This window comes from Giraffa tippelskirchi, chromosome X (genome assembly GCF_054371585.1).
Source record: "Giraffa tippelskirchi isolate mGirTip1 chromosome X, T2T-mGirTip1v1.2.pri, whole genome shotgun sequence".
Taxonomy (NCBI): Eukaryota; Metazoa; Chordata; class Mammalia; order Artiodactyla; family Giraffidae; genus Giraffa; species Giraffa tippelskirchi.
In genome coordinates, this window is record NC_137289.1 from 96,136,146 (window position 1) to 96,158,553 (window position 22,408).

The 22,408-nt window shown below is 47.8% G+C and overlaps 2 protein-coding genes across 10 annotated transcripts in view; one reads left to right on the plus strand and one right to left on the minus strand.

Annotated features, from left to right (window-relative positions):
* Positions 1–3,008: 3,008 nt before the first annotated feature.
* TFE3 (transcription factor binding to IGHM enhancer 3) lies at positions 3,009–14,058 on the minus strand. 9 transcript variants are annotated; one of them, XM_081564848.1, is made up of 10 exons: positions 13,711–14,058; positions 11,289–11,402; positions 10,024–10,262; positions 9,118–9,363; positions 8,935–9,039; positions 7,364–7,481; positions 6,937–6,993; positions 6,688–6,763; positions 5,579–5,726; positions 3,009–4,856 (listed from the first exon to the last, which is right to left on the minus strand). In XM_081564848.1, the coding sequence occupies exons 3-10, from the start codon at positions 10,240–10,242 to the stop codon at positions 4,413–4,415; spliced, it is 1,413 nt and encodes a 470-aa protein (XP_081420974.1). In that variant the 5' UTR covers positions 10,243–10,262; positions 11,289–11,402; positions 13,711–14,058; the 3' UTR covers positions 3,009–4,412. The 9 variants fall into 9 exon arrangements, with proteins under 9 accessions (XP_081420974.1, XP_081420973.1, XP_081420975.1 ...); XM_081564847.1 differs by having other exon boundaries at positions 6,937–7,023; XM_081564849.1 differs by having other exon boundaries at positions 10,024–10,308.
* Positions 14,059–14,169: 111 nt separating this feature from the next.
* CCDC120 (coiled-coil domain containing 120) overlaps positions 14,170–22,408 on the plus strand; it is a 30,743-nt gene continuing 22,504 nt past the window's right edge. The window contains exon 1 of the mRNA XM_081564839.1: positions 14,170–14,269. The gene's annotated coding sequence lies outside the window, so the exon portion shown is untranslated. The remainder of the gene's footprint in view (positions 14,270–22,408) is intronic.

The window sequence follows — 22,408 nt, forward strand, 5'->3', positions numbered from 1 at the left end:
TGGCTTTTGAGTTGTACCTGTTTTCATTATCTTTTTTAGATGTTGCCCTGGTGATTACAAAATGCATCCTTAATTTATTACAGTCAACTCAAAGTTAATATTGCACCATCTCATATGAGATGGGAAAAATCTTGCAAAGCTATAGTTTCATTTCCCAAATCCTGTCTTTTGTGTTATTGTTATATATGCTATATCTACATACATTCTAAATGTCACAATTCAACTTGATCCTTTTGAAGCATGTTTTTAGCATATTTTAGAGAAGATCTATAGTAACCTTTACTCTAGAGCTGAAGCGGCATGGTCTTAAGGCATGGTCTTTCTGGGCTGTCTGTTTCTCGCTGGGGTATTGGGTAAAGATTCTCCACTAAGGCTTGTCAAAATCTCTGTCTCCCAGGAATGTGCAAGCATCCATTCAGTTCACGTAAGCCCAGGACTGATCTTTGCTTGGTCTTGCAGTGCCTCACTCTAAACCGGCACAGCCTAGCATTTGGTCAAAGACCTAAAGCAATGCCTATGATGATTTCTGAAAGTCTGCCTCTACAAAGCTCTTTTTTTCTCCAGTACCATGCCTGCTAGTCCTAAGGTCTGAAATCTGATCTCTCCCACCCAGCTCAACTATATTGCTATTTTCTTCCTAGGCTCCACTTCCCTCCAGGCGGGGTCCCAAACCTGACCCAGGCAGAAAGAATGTGCAGTCTAGGCTCACTGTATGCCCACCTTCAAGTTTTGCCCACTAATTTTAGCATTTAGCTGTGGATCCAGTCCAGAGTAATTATTATTGTGGTATTCTAGTGGTAATTTTCCATTTCTCTCATTCCTTCTATATTTATTATTTGGAAGTCTTATGCAAGGAAGAGTTGTCCCATCTCCAGCATTTATTTACTTATACAATCATATCACTGACTTATATAAGTATGGAATCATGGATATTTAGTTTTTGGACTATAATACAGCACTATTGTTATTTTTTTGCTGCTCAGATTGTTCTACCTTTGGCTGTTGGGAGTTCTTTCAGATTGGCTGCCGCATCTTTATGACACAGTCTCTTTTTTTTTTTTTTAGGTTCTTCCTTACTTTCTGGCACTGCACAATGCTCCAGGCTTGTCTTGTTAAATTTCTATTCACCAGCCTTAAAATCAGTCATTCCTCAAAGGAGCCCATGTTCCTTTTATTGGAGCGTGGCACTTAGAAACCAAGATCTGGGTACTAGATGTGCTTGTTACCTCTGGCATAGTACAATGCCTTCTCAATGGCAGACTGAGAAACTGTCAGAGGAGACCATGAAAATATGACAGCTCAACCCAGTGTGGTAGGGAGCTTCTAAGACAGCCCCTCAGTGGTCCTACTGATATTCATGATCTTGTGTAATCCTCTCCCATGAGTAATTTGCTTCTAACCAACAGAATGCCCTAACGGTGAGGGGATGTCACCTCCATATTGGATTACAAGAGATTGTAACTTCCGTTTTGCTTGCGGACTCTTCTAACATTGACTTTGATGAAGCAAACTACATATGTTGTGAGCTGCCTCATGGGAGGAAAGACACACATGGTAAGGACTGAGGGCACCTCCAGCTGACAGCCAACAAGGAACTGAGGCCCTCAGTTTAACAGGCTGCAGAGAACTGAGGTCTGCCCCAAACCATATTAGCATGGAGCAGATTCTTGTCCAGTCCCCCTTTCAGATGAGCTCTCAGTCCTACCCACACCTCCCCTGACTGCATTAGTGTGACAGCCACTGGAGTAGAGGACCCAGCTAAGCCAGCCTGGATTCCTGACCTGCAAAAACTGGGAGATAATGAATGCGTGATTTTTTAGCCACTAAGACTGTGGTCATTTGTTACACAGAGAGAGATAGCAAGTAGAGTATCCTTACTTGAATCCTGGAACAGGAAAAGGACATTTGTGAAAAGACTAGTGAAATCCAAATAGTCTGGACTTCCTAGTACTGTGCCAATGCGATTTTCCTAGCCTTAATAAATGTGCCATGGTTATTACAGCTGTTAACATTAGGGGGAGCTGGATGATAGCTATGAGAACTCTACTATCTTTGCCACCCTTCTGTAAATCTGAATTATTCTAGAATACAAACTTTAAAAAACCATTTCTGGGTGTTATATGTTATCTTTGTAAAATAAATAGAATATAGCAAATTTGAGGAGAAAAAAAGCTATCAGAGAACCACCATTGTGGTGGTAGAGGCTCAGCAACCAGGCCCTAGGACTCACAGTATGTTAGGCTAGAAAGGTGCAAGGCAGTGTGGTAGTCAGTCTGACTGGGGAAACACAGGACCAGGCTGGGTCCCAGTGCTCAGAGGACAATGTTTCGTGGGGGTGACACAGGAGGCCTGATACCTGTCCTGGGAGTCAGTTAGGTTGAGAAATTCCAAGAGTATTTTTTCCCAACCTAAGATACTTGTGTCTCTTCACTCCCATTTAAATTCTGCCCCCCCCCCAAATGTCAACATCTGTTCCAAAACCAAGTTGTCTGCTTATTCCTCTACCTTTACAGGTTTTGTCTTTGCCATTTTCACCATCTGGAATACCTCTACTGTTTGCCAGTAGATATCATCATATACTCCTTTTTTTTATAAGTTTCAAAAGTGAACTTGCAAAAAAAATCTCTTTTGGCTAGTCTGTCGTCAGTGACATTTTTCAAACCAGAGCCCTCACTTACCTAACTTTACCATTAAGCTCTTCATCCATTGACCAGTTATGTATCTTCAGATAGTTCTCAAACTCTGAATCTGTGTTTCTTAAGACATGAAATAGGAATAGGAACCGGTACTCTCTTGATGAATATTCCTTAGAATAAAAAATTACAACACTTACAACCGGCTGCTGGCAGATAGTTGAGGACTGATTTTGTTTGTACATTGTTTTCCTCCAGCCCCTCTATCTAAATTGTTTTATTCATCCTCTCAAATGTTTCTTCCAAGAACCTTTCTCCCTCCTGGCCTTCACGAGCCATGCTCACTGCACAGACAAAAGCAAGGACAGGAGACTCTTTGCCAAAGTAAAAAGCGCATCAAACACGCCTAACATTTATTTTAAACACAAACCTACAGAACCCTCAGAACACTCTCCTCGGGGCATGGCCCCAACAATTCAAAGCCAACAACCTTGGGTGTATGTGTAGGAGGAATGGGGATAAGCAGGGAGTGTCTCTTGATAACTCTGAAATGGGGAGATTTCTCCAAATGGAGAACTGGGTGGAGGCCAGAGGTTGGGGGTGACTTAGCTTCTGAGTGGGGGGGTGTCAATTAAAAAATCAGATAAACAAAAGAGTAGGTATGTATGCTTTCGCAATCCTCCCCCTATGCCTGTCTTGGTGGGATAGGCTTCCACTTTTTCCTGGGCTGGGGAACTCCCTGGAAAGGCCCGTTCCTTCATCCTGTTCCTCTACATGTTGGAAAAAAGAGTACTATGGTGCTGGTTGTGTAAAACTCGACCAAGTACTCCCTAATCTCCATCACCTCTCCAGCCTACCCCTGAAAGGAAGGAAGCAACACTCTGCCTAAGGGTATGGGGTCTAACTCTCACTCACTCCTGATCTAGGTCTGGAATGTCAACTCACAAGATTTCAAGATCTGCCCCCTTCTTCAAGGGCAAGGTCAGCTTAAAGCCCTCCTAGGTTAGGTCAAGTTGGTCCCAGGTTAAGGTGTGGGGGGCGGGGCGGGGGTCAGGAGGCGGGGGTGGGGAGCTTAAGTACCACTCCTCCCTGCAGTATGGAATGCTGGATGGGATATTGCTAAAAGACAAAGACTGTGATCTCCACAAAGCTGCCTGATCTTACTGACTCCTCCACACCTGAAATACCTGCGCTGAGTTGTTGCTATGGGGAAGGGGCAGGGCCTGACTCCTCCATTGTTAGGAGGCCAGGACTGAGTTCCCAGGTGAAGGGGCTGGCTCTCATCCTCACTTCTGTTCCTTGCCTGGGCAGGGCAGGATTCACAGGGGAAGGGACAGGGCTTAAACACCTAGGCTGGGACCACCATCATTTTGACTCCTCTTCCTTCCCAGGATGGACTAGACTGGTGGTTCCAAGAGATGGGATGGAGGAGTATCCAGACACCTCTTTATCCTAGAAAACCAGCTAGGACAGTCCCTAGGGGCCAGGGGCCAACCTCATCCCATCTCTTTCCCTCACCTGGGGAAGGGCGGGTCCCATGGGACAAGGTCAGGCTGTGATCTGCAGGAGACAGGCCCTGATATCCCTACCCTCTCCATGCCTCATTACCTGCACTGGCCTGTCCTGTGGGGAAGAGGTGGGGCCTCATCAAGTTTCCTTTTCCCCGGGATACACCTGGGCAGGGCAGTCTCATGGAAAGGTGGGGGAAAAGGTGGGGCCTCATCCTGACAAGTCCTCCCTTCCTGGGTGGGGAAGTCCCAGGGGAGGGGTGAGGCGTGATCAGGACTCCTCCTCCATGCTGAAGCTGCTGCGGCGACTGCTAGCCTTGGAGACTGCAGGGGATACTGAAGAAAGCAGGGGATCAGAGGCAGCCCGCAGTGGAGACAAGGTGCCCCCTGACAGTCCCCCCCCCACCCCCTCCTCCTCCTCCATCAGAATGTCCTCCAGCCCCAGGTGGAAGGGGTCCCCCAGATCCCCCAGGTGGTCGCTTGGAAAGTGCAGGTCCAGAAGTGCATCTGAGGGTGGCGGTGGGGGCTGCTGATGGGGAGCACTTTGGGCAAGGCCCCCCGCTGCATGAAAAACTGCTGTGCCTGGCCTGCCCTCCTCTTCAACATCCAGCTGCTCTGGCTTGAGACTGTCAGAGGCTGAAGTTCCAGCCAGCGAGAGCAGCCCTGGGGTGGGAGGCACTGGCAGACCATGGATCTGGGCCTGCAGCTCCAGTTCCTGAAAAACATAGGTGGTGGTGGGGGGGCGACAAGATAGGGTTCAGAGGTCCTTCAGAGGCAGAGGATTTAAAAGTTAAAAGGGTAGGCTGCCTAGGTTCAAATTCAGCCTCTGCCACTCACTAGTTGCATAACGTTAGGCAAGTTGCTTACCATCTGTCTCTGAGCCTCAGAGTTCCAATCCATAAAATGGGTATAATAATGGTCCCTGTCTCACAGGATTGTTGTGAGGATTAACTTAGTAAATGGAGAGAAGGCTGTTGTCACAGTTCATGGCACAAGATAAACACCATGTCTGTTAGCCAATATTCATTATTATTCTTGTTAATGTTATGATTGATCTTCTCAGGTGGTGCTAGTGGTAAAGAACCCACCTGCTAATGCAGGAGACGTAAGAGACTTGGGTTTGATCCCTGGGTGGGGAAGATCCCCTGGAGGAGGGCATGGCAACCCACTCCAGTATTCTTGCCTGGAGAATCCCATGGACAGAGGAGCGTGGCGGGCTACAGTCCATGGAGTCGCAGAGTCGGACATGACTGAAGCAACTTAGTGCTAGCACAATGCTATGATCACTGCTTATGATCGTCATCATCAACATGTGAGTCAGGAAGCCTGGGGATCCCCCAGATATGCCCGGAGGGGAAATCCTGGCCTGTTCTTCCTCTGCTTCTGCCTCAGGAAGCCCTCCACCCCCACCTCTGCTACTGCCTCCTCCTTCCAGACCTGGATTCGGAGCTGCAGGCTGCGGTTGGCTTGCTCCAGGGATCGCTGCCGGCTCTCCAGGTCTTTGGAGCGCTGTTGCTCCTTCTGCAACTTGCGGATGTAATCCACGGAGGCTTTCAGGATGGTGCCCTTGTTCCAGCGCATCTCCCTGTGGGGCCCGAGGAGGAGGAAATAAGGGAATGCTGCATATGGAGTCTCTCGGGAGCTGAAGGGGGCGCTGCACCAGGTAGACAGAGCACCCAGCCACATGCCTGGAACTTGAAGTGTAGGCCCATCAAGGGTATGGAATGCTCAGATGAAAACCACCTGCCTGGAACCTTCCAATGATTCCCCATCACACTACGAACCCAGGAGACTCCCTGACCTGATCCCTTACGGCTCCTCTTATTGACCCCCCCTCTGATTCATCTCACTGCAGCCACAATGGCTTCTCAATGCTCCTAAAACATGGAAAATCATTCCCACATCAGGCCTCCAGCTCAGTTCTGCCCTCTACCTTGAGCTCTCTCTTTCCCTAGACACCCATATGGCTCCAGCCTCACCTCCTCAGGCTCTTTATTCAAATGTTTCCTCATCAGCTGAGGCCTGCCCTGTCCCCACCCTCTTCACCCCAAACTGTGACCTTCCCCACATCCCCCCTTCTTCCTTCCATTCTTCATTCTTCTCCACCACACTCATCATAACCACCAGATTTTACTTATTTATCCTGTTTGCTGTCTGTCTGCCCCCACTCATCAGTTCCATGAGGTTGGGGACTTTTGTGTATTTTGTGCCCTCTGGTATCCTCAGGGCCTAGCATGGTACCTGGCACAAAGCAGAAGCAGCTGAACACATTTCTTGAGTAAATAAGTACTAAATAAGCAGAAAACTCATGCGGGGGTCGGACGAGGTACATGGACCATAATGTCATGCACCTAAAACTTTAGATTGGGACATCGTGAGGGGCTGCCACCCTGCTCAGAGTGAGGGAAGCTGGGTGAGAAAGAGGCAAAGGAGCAGGACTGCCTGGGTGGTTCCCATTTAGGGTGGGCCCACCCGGGAATGACTTTCAGGGAGTGGGGCCCTTGCCCCACCTTCCACTGGCCCTGGGGCTCCCGGCCCAGACTCACGGGTCACTGGACTTGGGGATGAGGGTGCCCAACTCCTTGATCCTGTCGTTAATGTTGAATCGCCTGCGACGTTCAACTTGGAAGGTGAGGGAAAGAAAGAGGAGTTATCAATAGGCCGAGGAGGGAAGAAGAAGAAAAACTGGGGAGTTGAGAGGCTGCTGCAGGGAGAGCCCCACCCTCTCACGGAAGGCTGGGCAGAGCGAAGCAGCGCTGCATGGCACGCAGCCAAGGGTACATGCTCCCACTCACTCAGGTTGTGATTGTCTTTCTTCTGCCGTTCCTTCAAAAGGGCCTTGGCCTCCGTCTCTGGAAGAGGTGGGGTGGTGGTCAGGGCTTCTGGGCCAGGGAAAGGTGACAGACGATGGAAAGCAACACATGTAGCCACTGGAGTAGGCTTTGGTGGGCACAGGCAGGGGAAGTGACTATTTACAAAGTGCTACCCTTTTTATGATTTTTAAAGAAGCCATGGTGACAGGCCATTTGTTAAACCCAAGAGAAGAGGAAGTGGACTGAAAGCAGGACCATAGGCCATACGGCCAAAGGTGGCAAACAGCCCCTATTACTGTCTGTTTAAACCCACTTCCCCTAGAACCAGGCCCGACCTCCAGACCTGGTAGAAATGGGGCTTGCCCTGGGGTAAAGGATGATGGCATGAGGCCAAGACCCTGTTCCTTACCAGAGATCTCCCGTTTGATATTGGGCAGCTCAGCTGGACAGGAGTTGCTGACGGTGATGGCTGGTGTGGCCACGCCCTGATTACTGTACACATCAAGCAGATTCCCTGACACAGGCAGCTGTGAGCAGAGCGAGCAGAAAAACCATGGTTGGAACAGACCCCAGGCTCGGCCTCTTCTCCAAACCTAGTTCCTGACCCTCCACACACCCCAAAGATGGGCCCCCTCATGCAAGGATTGCCTGGCTCCATGTGGGAACCCTTCCTTCTCCATCAAGGGAATTTCATACAGTGACTCAGAGGAAGGACAGGGTCTAGTAGACCTACCCTGCTTTGCTGGGGGACTGGACCCTGCCTGACCCGTTCATTGTGACCCCATAGCCCCTCCAATCCCCTGGAGACTTCTGAAGCCTCTCTCCCAAACCCCAGGGCTGGCTCTGAAGAGAAGTGCCAGGAAACCACCCTTCTCAGGTCTTTATCAGCTCCAATGCAACATTTCAGCCCCTCCTAGCATGACATTCCAATTCAGCATTCCTGGAACACTCCAACCCAGCCTTCTCAGACCTTGGGAAATTGTCATGGCAATATTCCACCCCAAATCTGGCCTTCTGGAAAGTTCTCCAGCCCAATCTCCAGTCTTTTGCTGTGACTTCATTGCACCACATTACATACAATCTCCAGCTGCCATTCATCAAGGTCCTGACTCTAACATCTTGCACATTCTGATCTCTCAGGATTTCTTTTCCAACCACTCAACAAGCACTGTTTTTACATCACCTAGTTAAGGGCAAGAAACTAATCCATAATCGATCAGTCCCACCTCTTGATGAGTTTTCATTTCTTGAAACCCCCTACTAGTCCACTGGATCTGTCTAATATAAATCCCAATCTTTAGCTGTTGTCCAAATCAATGAAAAATTCTGATAAATTGATACCATTTTTACATGTGCTTCTATCCTCTCGATGAGCTGGAAAGAAGTAAAGCTATAGCCACTTGCTATGTCCCAAAGCGAGTTATGGCACTCTTGGAATGTTCAAAACCAGAATGTTATAGTTCACTGATACATCTCTTACTCTAGAAAGCTTTATCCAATCTTTACAAGGACCCAGCCTCTTGGCACAGTTCACTGTAAGAGATGTGGTACGTTCTAATTACTTCAAGGTCCAAGTACATCAAATCTGGCTACCTTTGGCATATCATGTTCCAATCACTTCATGGTCTGTGTATGTATGTCCTCATGATCTGAATGTCTTAATACTTTCAAAATGCTACAAGAGTCCTCCTCTTCTTTTTTCTCACAGTGAAGCATGAGTGCTTTGGTATGCCCTAATATGTCCATAAAGTTCCCACCGTGTATGTATCAAAATCTACAAAGTCAACCTGTTCGTGCAGTCCAACATGGCCCCAGGGCACTGATGTGCCCCGTTCTTATCATTCAGCCCCCACACTCTATCTCAGAACAATTCAACACGAGAATCTCTTATATATAGCCATCTTGGGTGTACATAAGCTATCCCTCAGGGACAGAGAGACATACAAATTTTTAGACCAACCTCCCCTCTCAGGGCCTCACCGTGCTGGGGAGCTGCAGCCCTGTGTTGCCTCCAGGCAGATAGCTGAGCATCTCATCGTTGTAACTGGACTCCAGGCTAATGATCTCATCAATGACATCATCAATCTGGGAGAAGAAATATGGAAGAGCATTAGAAGAAGCTGGGGTGGGGGGAGCATGTGAGGGTCGTCTGCAGCCACTCACCTCCTTCTCTGAGCTAGACCCGATGGTGAGCAGCGCCATGGGGCTGTTGGGAGCACTGCTGGTGGGGCCAGGAGCGTGGGCAGCCTCGGGGGTGGGGAGCGGCTGGGCACTAGCACCCCCTGGTGGAGGGGTGAGGGCCTGGGAAGCCAGCTTGGGCCCAAGTGTGGTGGACAGGTACTGTTTCACCTGCTGTCGGCGCGCCTGCTGTAGGTGATAGCGTGTTGGGTTCTCCAGATGGGTCTGCACCTGTGGAATGAAGGGGAGGCGGGGTAGGAGGGAACAAGGCAGAACAGGGCTCACTCAGAAAGAGTGACTCTGAGCCCCATTTTGCCTCCAGAAGTCATCTGTTTCTAGGCTTAGGATGGCAAGCCAGGCCCAGAATCTGAGAACCCTCCCCCAACCCCCAAACACTGGTAACTCTCCCCCAGGACCCAAACTCCCTCTCTCAGAGATCCTGCGCAGCCCCCCAAGATCTATCCATGGCTGGCAGACTCCTTCTGCTTCTGGAGGAGCTTGTCACAGTCCCCAAGACTCCCCACATCTGCAAAGTCTCTGACCCCGCTTAACAAAGCGGGGAACCACACACACAGCTTCCCAAGACACTCCAATGCCAAAGAACTCCTAATGCATTACCAGACACAAAGTGCTTCCTACGGAGTCACTTCACAGACTCCAGGGCACTCGTGCACCTCCACGGGCCACCAAGACATCCTATGGCCCCCAAGAACCCCTCACAACTCCACGGGAACACCTTGGAAACCCAAAGCACAGTGGGACACTAACACACCCCCCTTTTACCAGTACCTAAGACCCTCCTTTAGAGCCCCTAGGACCTCACCCCAAAGCCACCAGAGCCAATCCTCAGTCACCAGGAGCCCCTCCCAGGGCCTCTGGATGTGGCCTTACCTTGAGCACCTCCCTGGGCACCTGAGCTGGGGGAGGACGACCCAGTGTATGGCCCCCAGCAGAGACGCCAACCACAGAGATGGCGGGAGAGGCAGGTGCAGGACTAGGGAAGGAAGAGGCTGCGGCCTGTTCCCGACGCTCACGCCTCTCCTGTTCCTGGGCCTGGGCCCGCATTAGCTGCTGCCGCAGCAAGACCCGCGATGAAGAAGAGGACGACATGGCAGGGGTCCTGGAGCCCCCTGGAGAAGATGATGCAGAGAGTGTAGCTGGGGCGGCTGGTGTGGCCTGCAGTGATATTGGGAGGCTGTGGAATGGGAAATACGGGGCCACAGGTAAGCTAAAAGTCTCAGCCCCCAGCCCAAGGAGTCACAGTGGGATGGAGCACACAGAAGAATCTGGCCTGTTCTCCGCCTCCAAAGGCCACAACATAGAGGGGAGATACAGGAACCAGACCCAGTCGCCACACTCAGGTCTCACAATCTGCTGGGACAATTTTAGCTCTCAGTCCTTAGGGAGAAGCCAGGACTGAGGCCTGTTCAAGATACTGAGCTGAGATACCACTGTTCAGCTCTGGGAGCAATCTAAAGGAGAGCTGAAGGAAACAGAATTAACACTGTGGCACAGAAGGCTCCTAAGCTCTATTTCGGGCTGGACATACTCCCTGATCTCCTGGGGGTGAGCATCAGGCTTCCGGGCAACCGAAAGCCCTTCTTCTTCCCTGCTGAGGCCTCTGGTCCCAGGAGCTAGTCAGTCTTGAAAAGGAGATTTCACAATCCTCTCTTCCTGCCCCTCTTCCAGGTCCCCTCCCCTCTCTTAAAGCCCAGGCCCATGACTCAGCACATTTCGACTTTGCAAGCTTGGGAGGGGGGAAGAACACACCAGCAGGGGTTCTTAAAGGGCGGGGAGGGGGAATGAATTCGTGGAGTTACTAGGGAGGGCGACCAGGGATTTGGGGAATGGCTCCACCCACTTGGGGGCTGGGCTTAAGCACTCCACGCCCGGGGCCTGGGAACTCCAGGCAGGCTGCAATTTTTATCTATGAATGGATGAGCAGGTGGGGCGGGAGGAAGCAGAGATTTTGTCTGAGATACTGGAATCCTAGTTTGGCCTCCTGCTTTTCATATGCTCTTTCTGGCCCTTAATTTTACTCTCTGAAAAGTTCAGGCTGGTGAGAGAATGGGCTGGGCTGGCACTGAGGACCTCTGCCCATCAAGAAGGGATGGAGGTGCCTGAGGAATCGGGAGGGGAAGTCAGAGGAGACATACCTTGAGCGTAGCGACAGGGATTGGCTTTTGAGCTCGCAGAAGCTGTCAGGATCAAGGACGTTTTCTAACTCAATGTCAGCAACAATCCCGGACTCAGGAAGCAAAGAGTTCAGGCTGAGGGTGGGGAAAAGGGAGGGGTAATGGTCAGTGATTGTATGCAGACATCATGCCCCTAAGACAGACAGAGACAGACAGACAGACACACACACACACAGAGAAAGAACAGAAGCACACACCAAGACACACACACAGAGAGAGAAAGAACAGCAGCACACACCAGGAGGGAGGAGAACCGAGTGTAGCCCTCACGTTCCACCACTTTGCTGAAACCACCACCATGAATTCCCAGGTATTCTTCCCTCCCCACTCTCTTGCTCCATGTTACTCATAGTTCCTTAAGATTCAAAATAATAAGCCTGGATCCCAGCTCCTCAATCTAACAATCACGAGTACAACCTGGGTTTCAGGAAAATAGAAATGAAGAATTTAGGAGTGACAATTCACTTTGAGGGATTCCTGACTCTGCATTCAGAGTTCACCCAGCTCCCACAGCCCCTGCTGTTTTCCTAGCTGCTGAAGGTGAGCCCACGTTGGTCCAAGTAGGGACATCCCTCTGCAGAACAGTCCATTGTAACACAAACTGAATGCATCACAAAGAGAACCGGGGTAGCTGATTCACTTTACTGAAGGATCCACTGCTTTGCAAATGAGCCCTGCCCCCTCCCCACCAACCCTGCCCCAGCCAGAGTTTGTGGGATGCCAATAGGCATCCAAAAACAAGATGGGAATAACAGAGGCTCCCCTCGGTCCAAAAATCTGGATTTACAAGAGGGAGAATTTGGGCGGATGATCCGCTTTATATGAACATTTTTTTCTTGGTCAAAGGAGCCTGCCCAGCCCTCTCCAGTTTTTTGAATAAATCAAAACACAAACGCACCTCCAATACCAAAACCCGCTGACACACAAAATGAAAAGCCACGAACACCCCTCCCCTTCAACTACTGCCACTACTGTGATGCTCTAAGTTGTTATAAAGACATTAGAAGATGGTTAATTGATATATGGAAAGGCTCCTACTCAACCCTCCATGCTGGCTGCAAGACCCTAGTGTGTGAGGGACATTAACATGTAGACAGATGGATATGCATCCCTGAATTTAGTCAAAGATTTAGAATCCTGAAATTGTCATTGACTTCACTTGACAAGAATTCTTGCCCCTCCCCAAGAATCTGTCTTCCTCCCTTTCCTCACCCACAGTTGGGGCCCCAAACCACCCAGGAAGCCGGGAAGAGGAAGCTCAGGGAGCCGCTGAGCTCAGCAAAATCCCAAGGCAGAAAGTAGGCAAAGCCCCCTCCCATGCTCACACATCCATTGCACAGAAGTTGGAAGAGTTGGGCACTGGGGCTGGGATAGGCAGGGTATACACAGAGACGGCTGGGGCTTCCAGGCCCTCTGATGGAAGTGAGGCTAAGATGTCAGAGAGGATTCACCTAGGCAAGGATGGTGCAATTGGTGCTCATTCCAGCTCTAGGGTCAGATTCAAGATTGTCTCCAGGGCCTGAGAGACAGTCTGGAAAGGTGAGATTTAAAAAAAAAAAAAAAACTGTGTGTGTGTGTAGGGGGTGAAAAGGGCTGACTGAGAGACTAGGGCAGGCAGCAGCAGGAACAAGACCCTCCTCTGGGTTCTGAAATAAGGTCTGAGGCCTTCTCTGAGATAAGAGGTGGCACCATCTCCATTGCCTGTCTGTCTAACTGTCTCCCATTTAAGCCCCTATAGGGGTGTTAGGAAGAGGGCTTTTCCACTACCCAGCTGGATAGGTGGGCAGGTGAGGGGATTACTCTGATCAAGTCTTGACTAATGTTGCTTTTCTTGTTCACTCACACACTCACAAGGATGGTTCCACCCAGTATATTCGAGATACCCCCAAATCCCTCCAGAGTCATGTTATCCTTAACATGCCTCCAGCAACCAGCCACTGGGAGTCATCAAGCTCCCAAGACAGTACCTCTCTCTTCCAGGAGCCCTTCCTGGAGGGAAAAAGCCCCTTCAAATCAGTGCCTCACCTCAGTGTCCCCTCATCCACGACTCAAGGACCCCAAATTCAGTCGCTAGTCAGAGTCTCAGTACTCAAAGCTCAGCAACCCTAGACTAGTTTCTGGACACAACAGAATCAGCCCCTGTAGACCTAGTCAAGAGGCCCTCCAAATCTGAACCAGGCCTCCCTTAATGCACTTCCATGACTTCTAAGCTTCAGTCTAAGCAGGCCACAGCCAGATTCTTAGGTGCCCCCCCAGGTCTGGCGCCCAGACGTCCTCCAAGTCTAGGCCAAGGGACTCCAATCACAGTCTTGGGCCCCCGCTGCCCCCATATCAGGCCCTCAGGAACCCCAGTTAGCACTACCGGCCCCAGGCGGCCCCGCACCTGAGCAGCTGGGCTGAGTCGGCCGGCCTGCGCTCCTCCAACAACAGGAACACGGCTCGAGGGCCCTCCGTGCTGGCCTCTACGCCGTCCCGAGCTGGCTCGGCCGCATGAGACATGACGCCCGGCCCCGGGTGAGCCCTGCCAGGCCGGTCGGGCCTCGGCCCGGTACCCCTAACAAATTAAGAGTCCCCTCCCCCACTCGCCACCGCCTCCTCCGCTAAGCCATGGAGCGAGCTCTGCGCGGGCGGACGGCGTCGGGGAGATGGGATGGGCCGTGAGTCATCCCCCGCCCAGAACGGACTAACTACCCCCTCAACCTAACCCCGGACGACCGCCCTCCTCCCCCTCGCCCTTTTCCCCCTCCTCCCCGGGTTGGGGAAACTCCACAGGAAGTGACCGAACCGCGGATAGACAGCTATCCGGAAGGCGACCAATCACTGAGGGGGGATTCAAGGGCCCGCCCTAAGCTACGCCTCCGAACTGCGAGAGAACTAGGTTCTGCCGGCCCTTATTCCGCGAAAAGGCCACGCCCTCAGAGACAGAAGCAAATCAATGAGAGGTAATTTGATTGAGGCACGCCTTCTCTTCTCAAATTATCCCTCCGCAAGATATTAAGCCGCGCCTTGGGTCTTCTGCGCCTGCGTACTGATGGCTTATCTGCGCGAGGAGGGTCTCCAGGCTATGCTTCTACCTGCGGAAATGCGCCCCGTCTAGGCCAATGTTCGTAATATTTGCTGCCTAAGCTGTGCTGCCACCTTGATCTAGCGTTGCCTCCTCAGCCAAAGCCATAGCCTTGAGGCCTTGTTGTTTTGTCAGTAAGTCGTGTCCGATTCTTTTGCGACCCTATGGACTGTAGCCCGCCAGGCTCCTCTGTCCATGAGATCTTCCAGGCAAGAATACTGGAGTGGGTTTCCATTCCCTTCTCCAGGGATCTTCCCGACCCAGGAATCGAACCGAAGCCTCCTAATTGGCAGGAAGATTCTTTACCACTGAGCCACCAGGGAAGCCCTAGCCTTGAGGCCTAGGCAGCTATAATACATTGCCTGGAGGTGCACAACAGAAACCCCACCCTTTCGGTACCTAAAGTCCAGCTACCCAGATGGTCTTCCTAGAAGCCCTCTACCTACTCTATGTCATTTAGAGTGGTTGTACTTGATTGTTGTGCTACCCAGTAGGTGCTTAGTAAATCCTTGACAGATGGATGAATGAGTGGAAGGATGGAAATGAGAACTGGTCCCTTCTGTGGATGACTTCTGGAATCATAAAGACCTGGGTTTGAAGATGGGCAAGGGACTTCCCCTCTCTGAGCCTCAGTTTTCCTGGCCTGTCAAATGGGGGGTCGTAATACCTGTCTGGCAGGGTTATTATGAAGATTAGCACTATTGTGAATAGTGCTAGCAGGTTGTTTGCCATACAATAATCTCTCCAAAATTTAATTGATTCACTCCTTTGTGCAGTGATTTAATAAACATTTATTGAGCTGCTCTGTGTGCTAGATATATGCAAGCTGGCTTGCACACAGCAGAGAGTCCCACCCAGATCTTCAGATGCACAGTCAGCTCACAAAACACCCGGACCTGCAGCCCTCCGTTTATCCCTCCCAACATCCCAAGACCATGCCCATCAGTTGGACCACTGGGAACTTCACTGGGCTCCCATTTGCCTTGCACCTTCATGTACTGGCACCCTCATTTCCCAAGTTGGCCTGGGAAACACCCCCATCCCTCTATGCTTACAAACTATCCACATAATAAAGATGATGATTTTTCCCAAATTAATTTTTTAAAAATCAATACATTACCAATAAAAACTGCAAAATGGAACTTGCAGACCTGATGTTAAAATTCCTATGGTGCCTTACATATGCAGTAATATCTAATTTTATAAAAGAAGAAGAAAGAGGAGGGCACCATCTTAACCAAATTCAAAATGTCTGACAAAGTTCTAGTAATTAAAACATTGTAATATGGGAGTAGGAATAGAAAAACTATATCAATGTATTATGGGAATTAGCAAATGACAATAGTGATACTTCAAGTCACTGGGAGATGGATTATTTACTAAAATGGTCTGGGGAGAATGACTGTCTTCTGGGGAAGAATGATTAGATTCCTAATTTACTCAATTCAGAAAAATTAATTCTAAATTGGCTAAAGACCTAACCATTAAAAAAGAATACCACCTATCACACTTTTCTGGTTGTCCAGTGGCTAAGACTTTATGCTTCCACTGTAGAGGGCCCAGGTTCGATCCCTGCGGGGGGAACTAAGATCCCACATGCTGCGTGCCGTGGCCAAACACAAAACACCTGTAAGAAATATCAGAACAAAATATGTTTGGAGAATAGGTTTAAGTCTTTGGCAAAAAAAGAAGGCCTTCTTAAACAGGATACAAAAAACAAAGCTATAAAGGAAATAACAATAAACAACATTTATCAATCATTCTTGGCACTTTATCTGTATTAATTCATTTTAATTCTCAACACAGACTTCTGAGGAGGCTTCCATTTATTACTCATCCTACAGGTTAGGAAATCAAGGTACAGCAAAGTTAAGTCACTTGCCCTAGGTCACCTCAGTTTATAAAACCTACTGTGGAAACCAGGCACTCTTTATCACCATGCTCCACCATTTCTCCAGTTTTACCCATCAAAATATAAAACTATAATCTGATGAAATATGCTATAAACAGAGTTAAAAGACTTGCAGCAGACTGAGAGAAAAAATTTACAGCATTAAACCCAAAGATTAGCTATCCTGTCACATACCCCAATTCTACAAACACCAGCCTCATACACACATCCCAAATATCTCCATGACATGTGCATCCCCATCACATACCCTGCATCCATCCTCCATCTCTCTGTCTCTTTTAATCTCTTGCTCACAAGTCACAAGTTTTTCAACACTGCTTTCTCAATCTCTGTCTCTGTCTCTCTCTCTGGAAGTTGGGGTTTCATTGCAATGCAACTGAAGAGTAGGGTAAATGGGAGATTTGGAGAGAGAAGAGAGGGCAGTTGGGTGGTGAAATTGGAGATATTTATAAAGAGATGGTGGTGGTGATTGAGAATGGTGTGGGGGTGATGTTGGGGTCTATTACAGGACAGTTGGTACACAACTAAAGAATCACATCTTCAGGAGAAATGGGGCTACTAGAGGACAGTATAGGAGTGTAGGTAGGAGCTACTGGAGGGTAAATTGGGAATACTTTTGGGGAGGGTGGTTGGAAGATGGTTTGAGATGCAGTTGGAGGGAGTATAGAAAGTTAGTGTTTGGTCTTTTCTAGTTTAAGGAATTTTTCATAGACCTGTTAACTGTCATAAGATAGTGTGGTGGGCTAATGGCCTCCCAAAAGATATCCATGTCCTAATCCCTGGAATTTGTAAATATTACCTTATACGGCAAAAAGGGGGGCATTGCAAATGTGGTTAAATTAAGGATTTTGAGATCAGGAGATTGTCCTGGATTATTTGAATGGAACTTAATTGTAACCCCATGTCCTTATACTAAGAAACCATAGAAAGATTTGAGAAACCGTAAAGGAGAAGACAACATGACCACAGAGGCAGAGATTGTAATGATATGGCCACAAGCCAAGGAATGCCAGCAGCCACCAGGAGCTGAAAGAGGCAACATGTTCTCCCCTAGAGCCTCCAAGGAGAGTATGGCCCTGCTGACTCCTTGATTTTGCCCAGTGAAACGGATTTTGAATTTATGACCCAGAACTGTGAAAGAGTAGAGTTCTTATATTTTTAAGCCACCAAATTTGTGTTGATTAGTTACAGCAGTCACATAAAGTAGATTTTGGTACCTGGATATGAGATGCTGCTCTGTCTTAATCTGCTTGGGCTGTCGTAATAGAATACCACAGACTGGGTGTATTAAACAATAGAAGTTTATTTTCTCATAGTCCTGAAGGCTAGAAGTCCAAGATCAATGGGCTATCTGGGCTGATTTCTGATGAGAGTGGTCTTCTTAACTTACAGATGACTGCTTTTTGCTGTGTCCTCACATGCTCTTTCCTTCATGCATGTGCACTCTTGGTGTCTCTTCCTCCTCTCATAAGGACACCAGTTCTATTGGATAAGGACCCTACCCTTATGACCGCATTTAACCTTAATCATCTCCTTGAAAGCCCTATTTCCAAATACAATCATGTTGGGGGTTAGGGATTCAACAAATTAATTGGGGGCAGGGTAGGATAGACATAAGTCCATATGTTATAACAAATACCTGAAAATATTGAACTGGCTTTAGAATTAGTGAGCAGAGGCTGGAAGAATTTTGAAGTATGTGATAGAAAAAGCCTAGATTGTCTTGAATAAACTGTTGGTAGAAATATGAATGTTAAAAGCACTGCTGATGAAGGCTCAGAAGGAAGTGAGGAGCACAGTAGGGAAAGCATACACTGTCTTAGGGAAAACATATATATATCATCATAAACAGAATGCTCGTAGAAATATTAATGTTAAAGGTGCTGCTGGTGAGAGCTCAGAAGGACACAAGGAACATGTTATTGGACACTAGAGGAAAGAAAGTCCTTATTATATAAAGGCAGAAAACTTAGCTGAATTGTGTCCTACAGTTGTATGGAAAGCAGAGCTTGCAAGTGATGTACTTGTATATTTAGCTGAGGAGATTTCCAAGGAAAATGTTGAAGGTACTACCTGGTTTCTTCCTGCTGCTTGTGGTTAAATGTAAAAGGAAAGAGATAAATTGAGGGAAGAACTATTAAGCAAAATGGACCCAGGATTTGATGATTTGGAAAATTCTCAGGCAGTCCAGATTGCAAAAGACACAAAATTTAGGAGATTAATTGTCTGGAAAGTATGCTCTAGAGAGAAAGCTAAGGCTGTGGCAGGACAGCCTTTTGCTAGTACCAAAGAGATGTTGTATGACTCATGGATCCCCTCGACCATCTCAGCAGAAGTCAGGAATAGAGATGGGATTATCCGTGAAAAATTTGAGGAGGACTTTCTTGTCTAATGAGCTCCTGTGGTGGTGCAGACGGTAAAGAATCTGCCTGCCAATGAAGGAGATGTGGGTTCTATCCCTGGGTCAGGAAGATCCCCTGGAGAAGGGAATGGCAACCCACTCCAGTATTCTTGCCTGGGAAATTCCATGGACAGAGGAGTCTGTTGGGCTACAGTCCATGGGGTTTCAAAGAGTCAGACACGACTGAGCAACTGACACTATCTCCACTTTTCTTGTCTAATGATGTGAGTGTCTGTGCCTCCCATGGGAGACCCAAAAGATTTTTCAGAATGTTATGCAGACAGAAACACTGCCTAATGGGCTTAAAAAAATAACAGATACAGGATGAAATGAAAGAATGATGTTGGACTCTCAAAATTTTACTGGAATGATACAGGCTAAAACTACTCAGTTGCAAATGTGTGCTACCCTTCAAGGGAAAGGAAGAATGACTCTGACGGCACAGCCTTGAGCCCACATGTGAAGCCTCAAGCCACAGAGACTTCTTCTCAAGCCTTGCAACTAAATAAAACTTGCCCTGCTGGATTTCACAAGTACCTGGGACCAGTCACACCCTTTTTTCCCCTTCTGTTTTCTCCCTTTTGGAATAAGAATATCTATAACTCTTATCCTATGCCTGTCCCACCAATGTGCTTTGGGAACAGATAACATGTTCTGTATTTCCGCAAGTTCAGAGATGGAGAGGAAATTTGCCTCAGAGTGGATCATACCCAGAGTCTCACTCATACCTGATTTAGATTATTTAGATGATGAGATGTGAAATCTCTGATCTGATGATATTAAACTCAGATTTTGAACTTGATTTGATGCTGTGACGGGTTGAAATTCTGGGAGTATTGGGATAAGGTATGTGTTTTTCACATAGAGTGGATGTGTATCTTTGGAGGCCAAAAGGTGTACTGCTGTAGGCTGACTGTTGTCCTCACCAGGAGATATGCTCATCCTAATCTCTGTAACCTTTGAATTTACCTTAAATGAGAAAAAAGAAGAAAAGAAAAAGACCAAGGACTCTGCAGTTTGCAGAAGTGATTAAGGCAAGAATTTTGAGATGGAGAGATTATCTTGGATTTTCCAAGCAACTCTAATTGTAACTATAGTGTCTTCCTAAGAAGGAGGCAGAGGCATATTTGACAGAAAAGAAGACAATGTGACCATCAAGCAGAGATTGTGCTGAAATGGCCACAAGCCAAAAAAGGCGGATATTCATCAAAAGAGGAAGCAGCAACAAGCAGATTCTCCCTTGGAGCCTCTGAGGAGAGCATGACCCTGCTGGCACCTTAATTTTGGTCTTCTGGCCCTCAGAACTGAGGGAATCAATTATTTTATTTTTTTTACGTTTTAAACCACCAAATTTGTGGTGATTCATCACAGTAGCCACAGGAAGCTTAGGGGTAGATTTGAGGATTGTCAGAGGGACTCAAGGGTATGCTTGAAGCTTATTGAGGGCAGTTTGAGGGTATAATGGGGGCATTAGAAAACGTTTCGGTGCAGTTGGATCCATCAAAGGGAAGACTGAGGTGGTGTTGGGGGAGTCACCAGAGGATGACTCCCAGAGGTTTGGAGGTATAGTTGGGAGTCCCTGGAAGGTGGTTTGGGTGGTAGAGTTGGAGAAAACTGGAAAATGTTTTGTGGGTGTATTGCATTTACAGTCACCCCTTGATATCCAAGGGGAGATTGGTTCCAGGACACCCCCATGCACAAATACCAAAATCCAAGATGCACAAGTCCCTTATATAAAACGGCATAACACAATTGGCCCTCCCTATCCCCAGATGTGGGACCAGTGGATACGGAGGCAGACTGTAATTTAAGACAGCTATAACTATTACTGAAGTGTGGCTTGGAGGTATAGTTTGGGGCTGTAGCTGTGGGACCAAGGCAAGTTAGTTAAGGGGTATTTAGAGGTAGAGTTGGGAGCACTTGGAAGGGAAATTTGGGAGATGAGTTTTATAATTGTTGGAGAGGAGTTTGCGATTGGGATCAAATTGCCAACATCCACTGGATCATCGAAAAAGCAAGAGAGTTCCAGAAAAACATCTATTTCTGCTTTATTGACTATGCCAAAGCCTTTGACTGTGTGGATCACAATAAACTGTGGAAAATTCTGAAAGAGATGGGAATACCAGACCATCTGACCTGTCTCTTGAGAAACTTGTATGCAGGTCAGGAAGCAACAGTTAGAACTGGACATGGAACAACAGACTGGTTCCAAATAGGAAAAGGAGTACGTCAAGGCTGTATATTGTCACCCTGCTTATTTAACTTATATGCAGAGTACATCATGAGAAACGCTGGGCTGGAAGAAACACAAGCTGGAATCAAGACTGCCAGGAGAAATATCAATAACCTCAGATATGCAGATGACACCACCCTTATGGCAGAAAATGAAGAACAACTAAACAGCCTCTTGATGAAGGTGAAAGAGGAGAGTGAAAAAGTTGGCTTAAAGCTCAACATTCAGAAAACTAAGATCATGGCATCTGGTCCCATCACTTCATGGGAAATAGATGGGGAAACAGTGTCAGACTTTATTTTCTTGGGCTCCAAAATCACTGCTGATGGTGATTGCAGCCATGAAATTAAAAGACGCTTACTCCTTAGAAGGAAGGTTATGGCCAACCTAGATAGCATATTTAAAAGCAGGGACATTACTTTGCCAACAAAAGTCCATCTAGTGAAGGCTATGGTTTTTCCAGTGGTCATGTATGGACGTGAGAGTTGGACGGTGAAGAAAGCTGTGTGCTGTGGAATTAATGCTTTTGAACTGTGGTGTTGGAGAAGACTCTTGAGAGTCCCTTGGACTGCAAGGAGATCCAATCAATCCATCCTAAAAGAGATCAATCCTGGGTGTTCATTGGAAGGTCTGATGTTGAAGCTGAAACTCCAATACTTTGGCCACCTCATGCGAAGAGTTGACTCATTGGAAAAGACCCTAATGCTGGGTAGGATTGGGGGCGGGAGGAGAAGGGGACGACGGAGGATGAGATGGTTGGATGGCATCACCGACTCGATGGACATGGGTTTGGGTAGACTCCAGGAGTTGGTGATGGACAGAGAGGCCTGGCGTGCTGCAATTCATGGGGTCGCAAAGAGTTGGACATGACTGAGCGACTGAACTGAACTGAGTTTGGGATTAGAGTTGGGTATCATTGAAAGGGCAATTTGGGGATATTCTTGGGAGTTAGAGGGCAGTGTGAGGGTAAAGTAGGGTGTGTTGGAAGATTTGGAAGTGAAGATGAGGACCTGGATGGATAGTTTAGTGATGAAGTTTGAGGATCAATAGCACAGTTTGGGGATATAGTTGAAAGCTGGCCGGTACAGTCTGGGATGCAGTTTACAGGCCTGTTTTGAGGTCATGGTGTCAGAAGGATTTTATGCATTATAGTTGTGGATCTAATAATGGTTGATTTGGGGAGCAGGTAAAAGATCATTGGATGGAGTACTGTTCTCAGCAATAAAAGAAACTGCTGATACATGCTACAACATGACTGAAGCTCAAAAATATTATGCTAAGTGAAAGAAGTCAAATAACAAACATCCGTATATTGCATTTATATGAACTATTCAGAAAATGCAAATCTATACAGACAGAAATTAGATTAGCAGTTGCCTGGGACTGGGAATGTGAAGAGGGATTAAAGGTATTTGGGCATGAGGGGTCTTATAGAGATGATGAAAATTATGTAAAACTGGATTGTGATGAT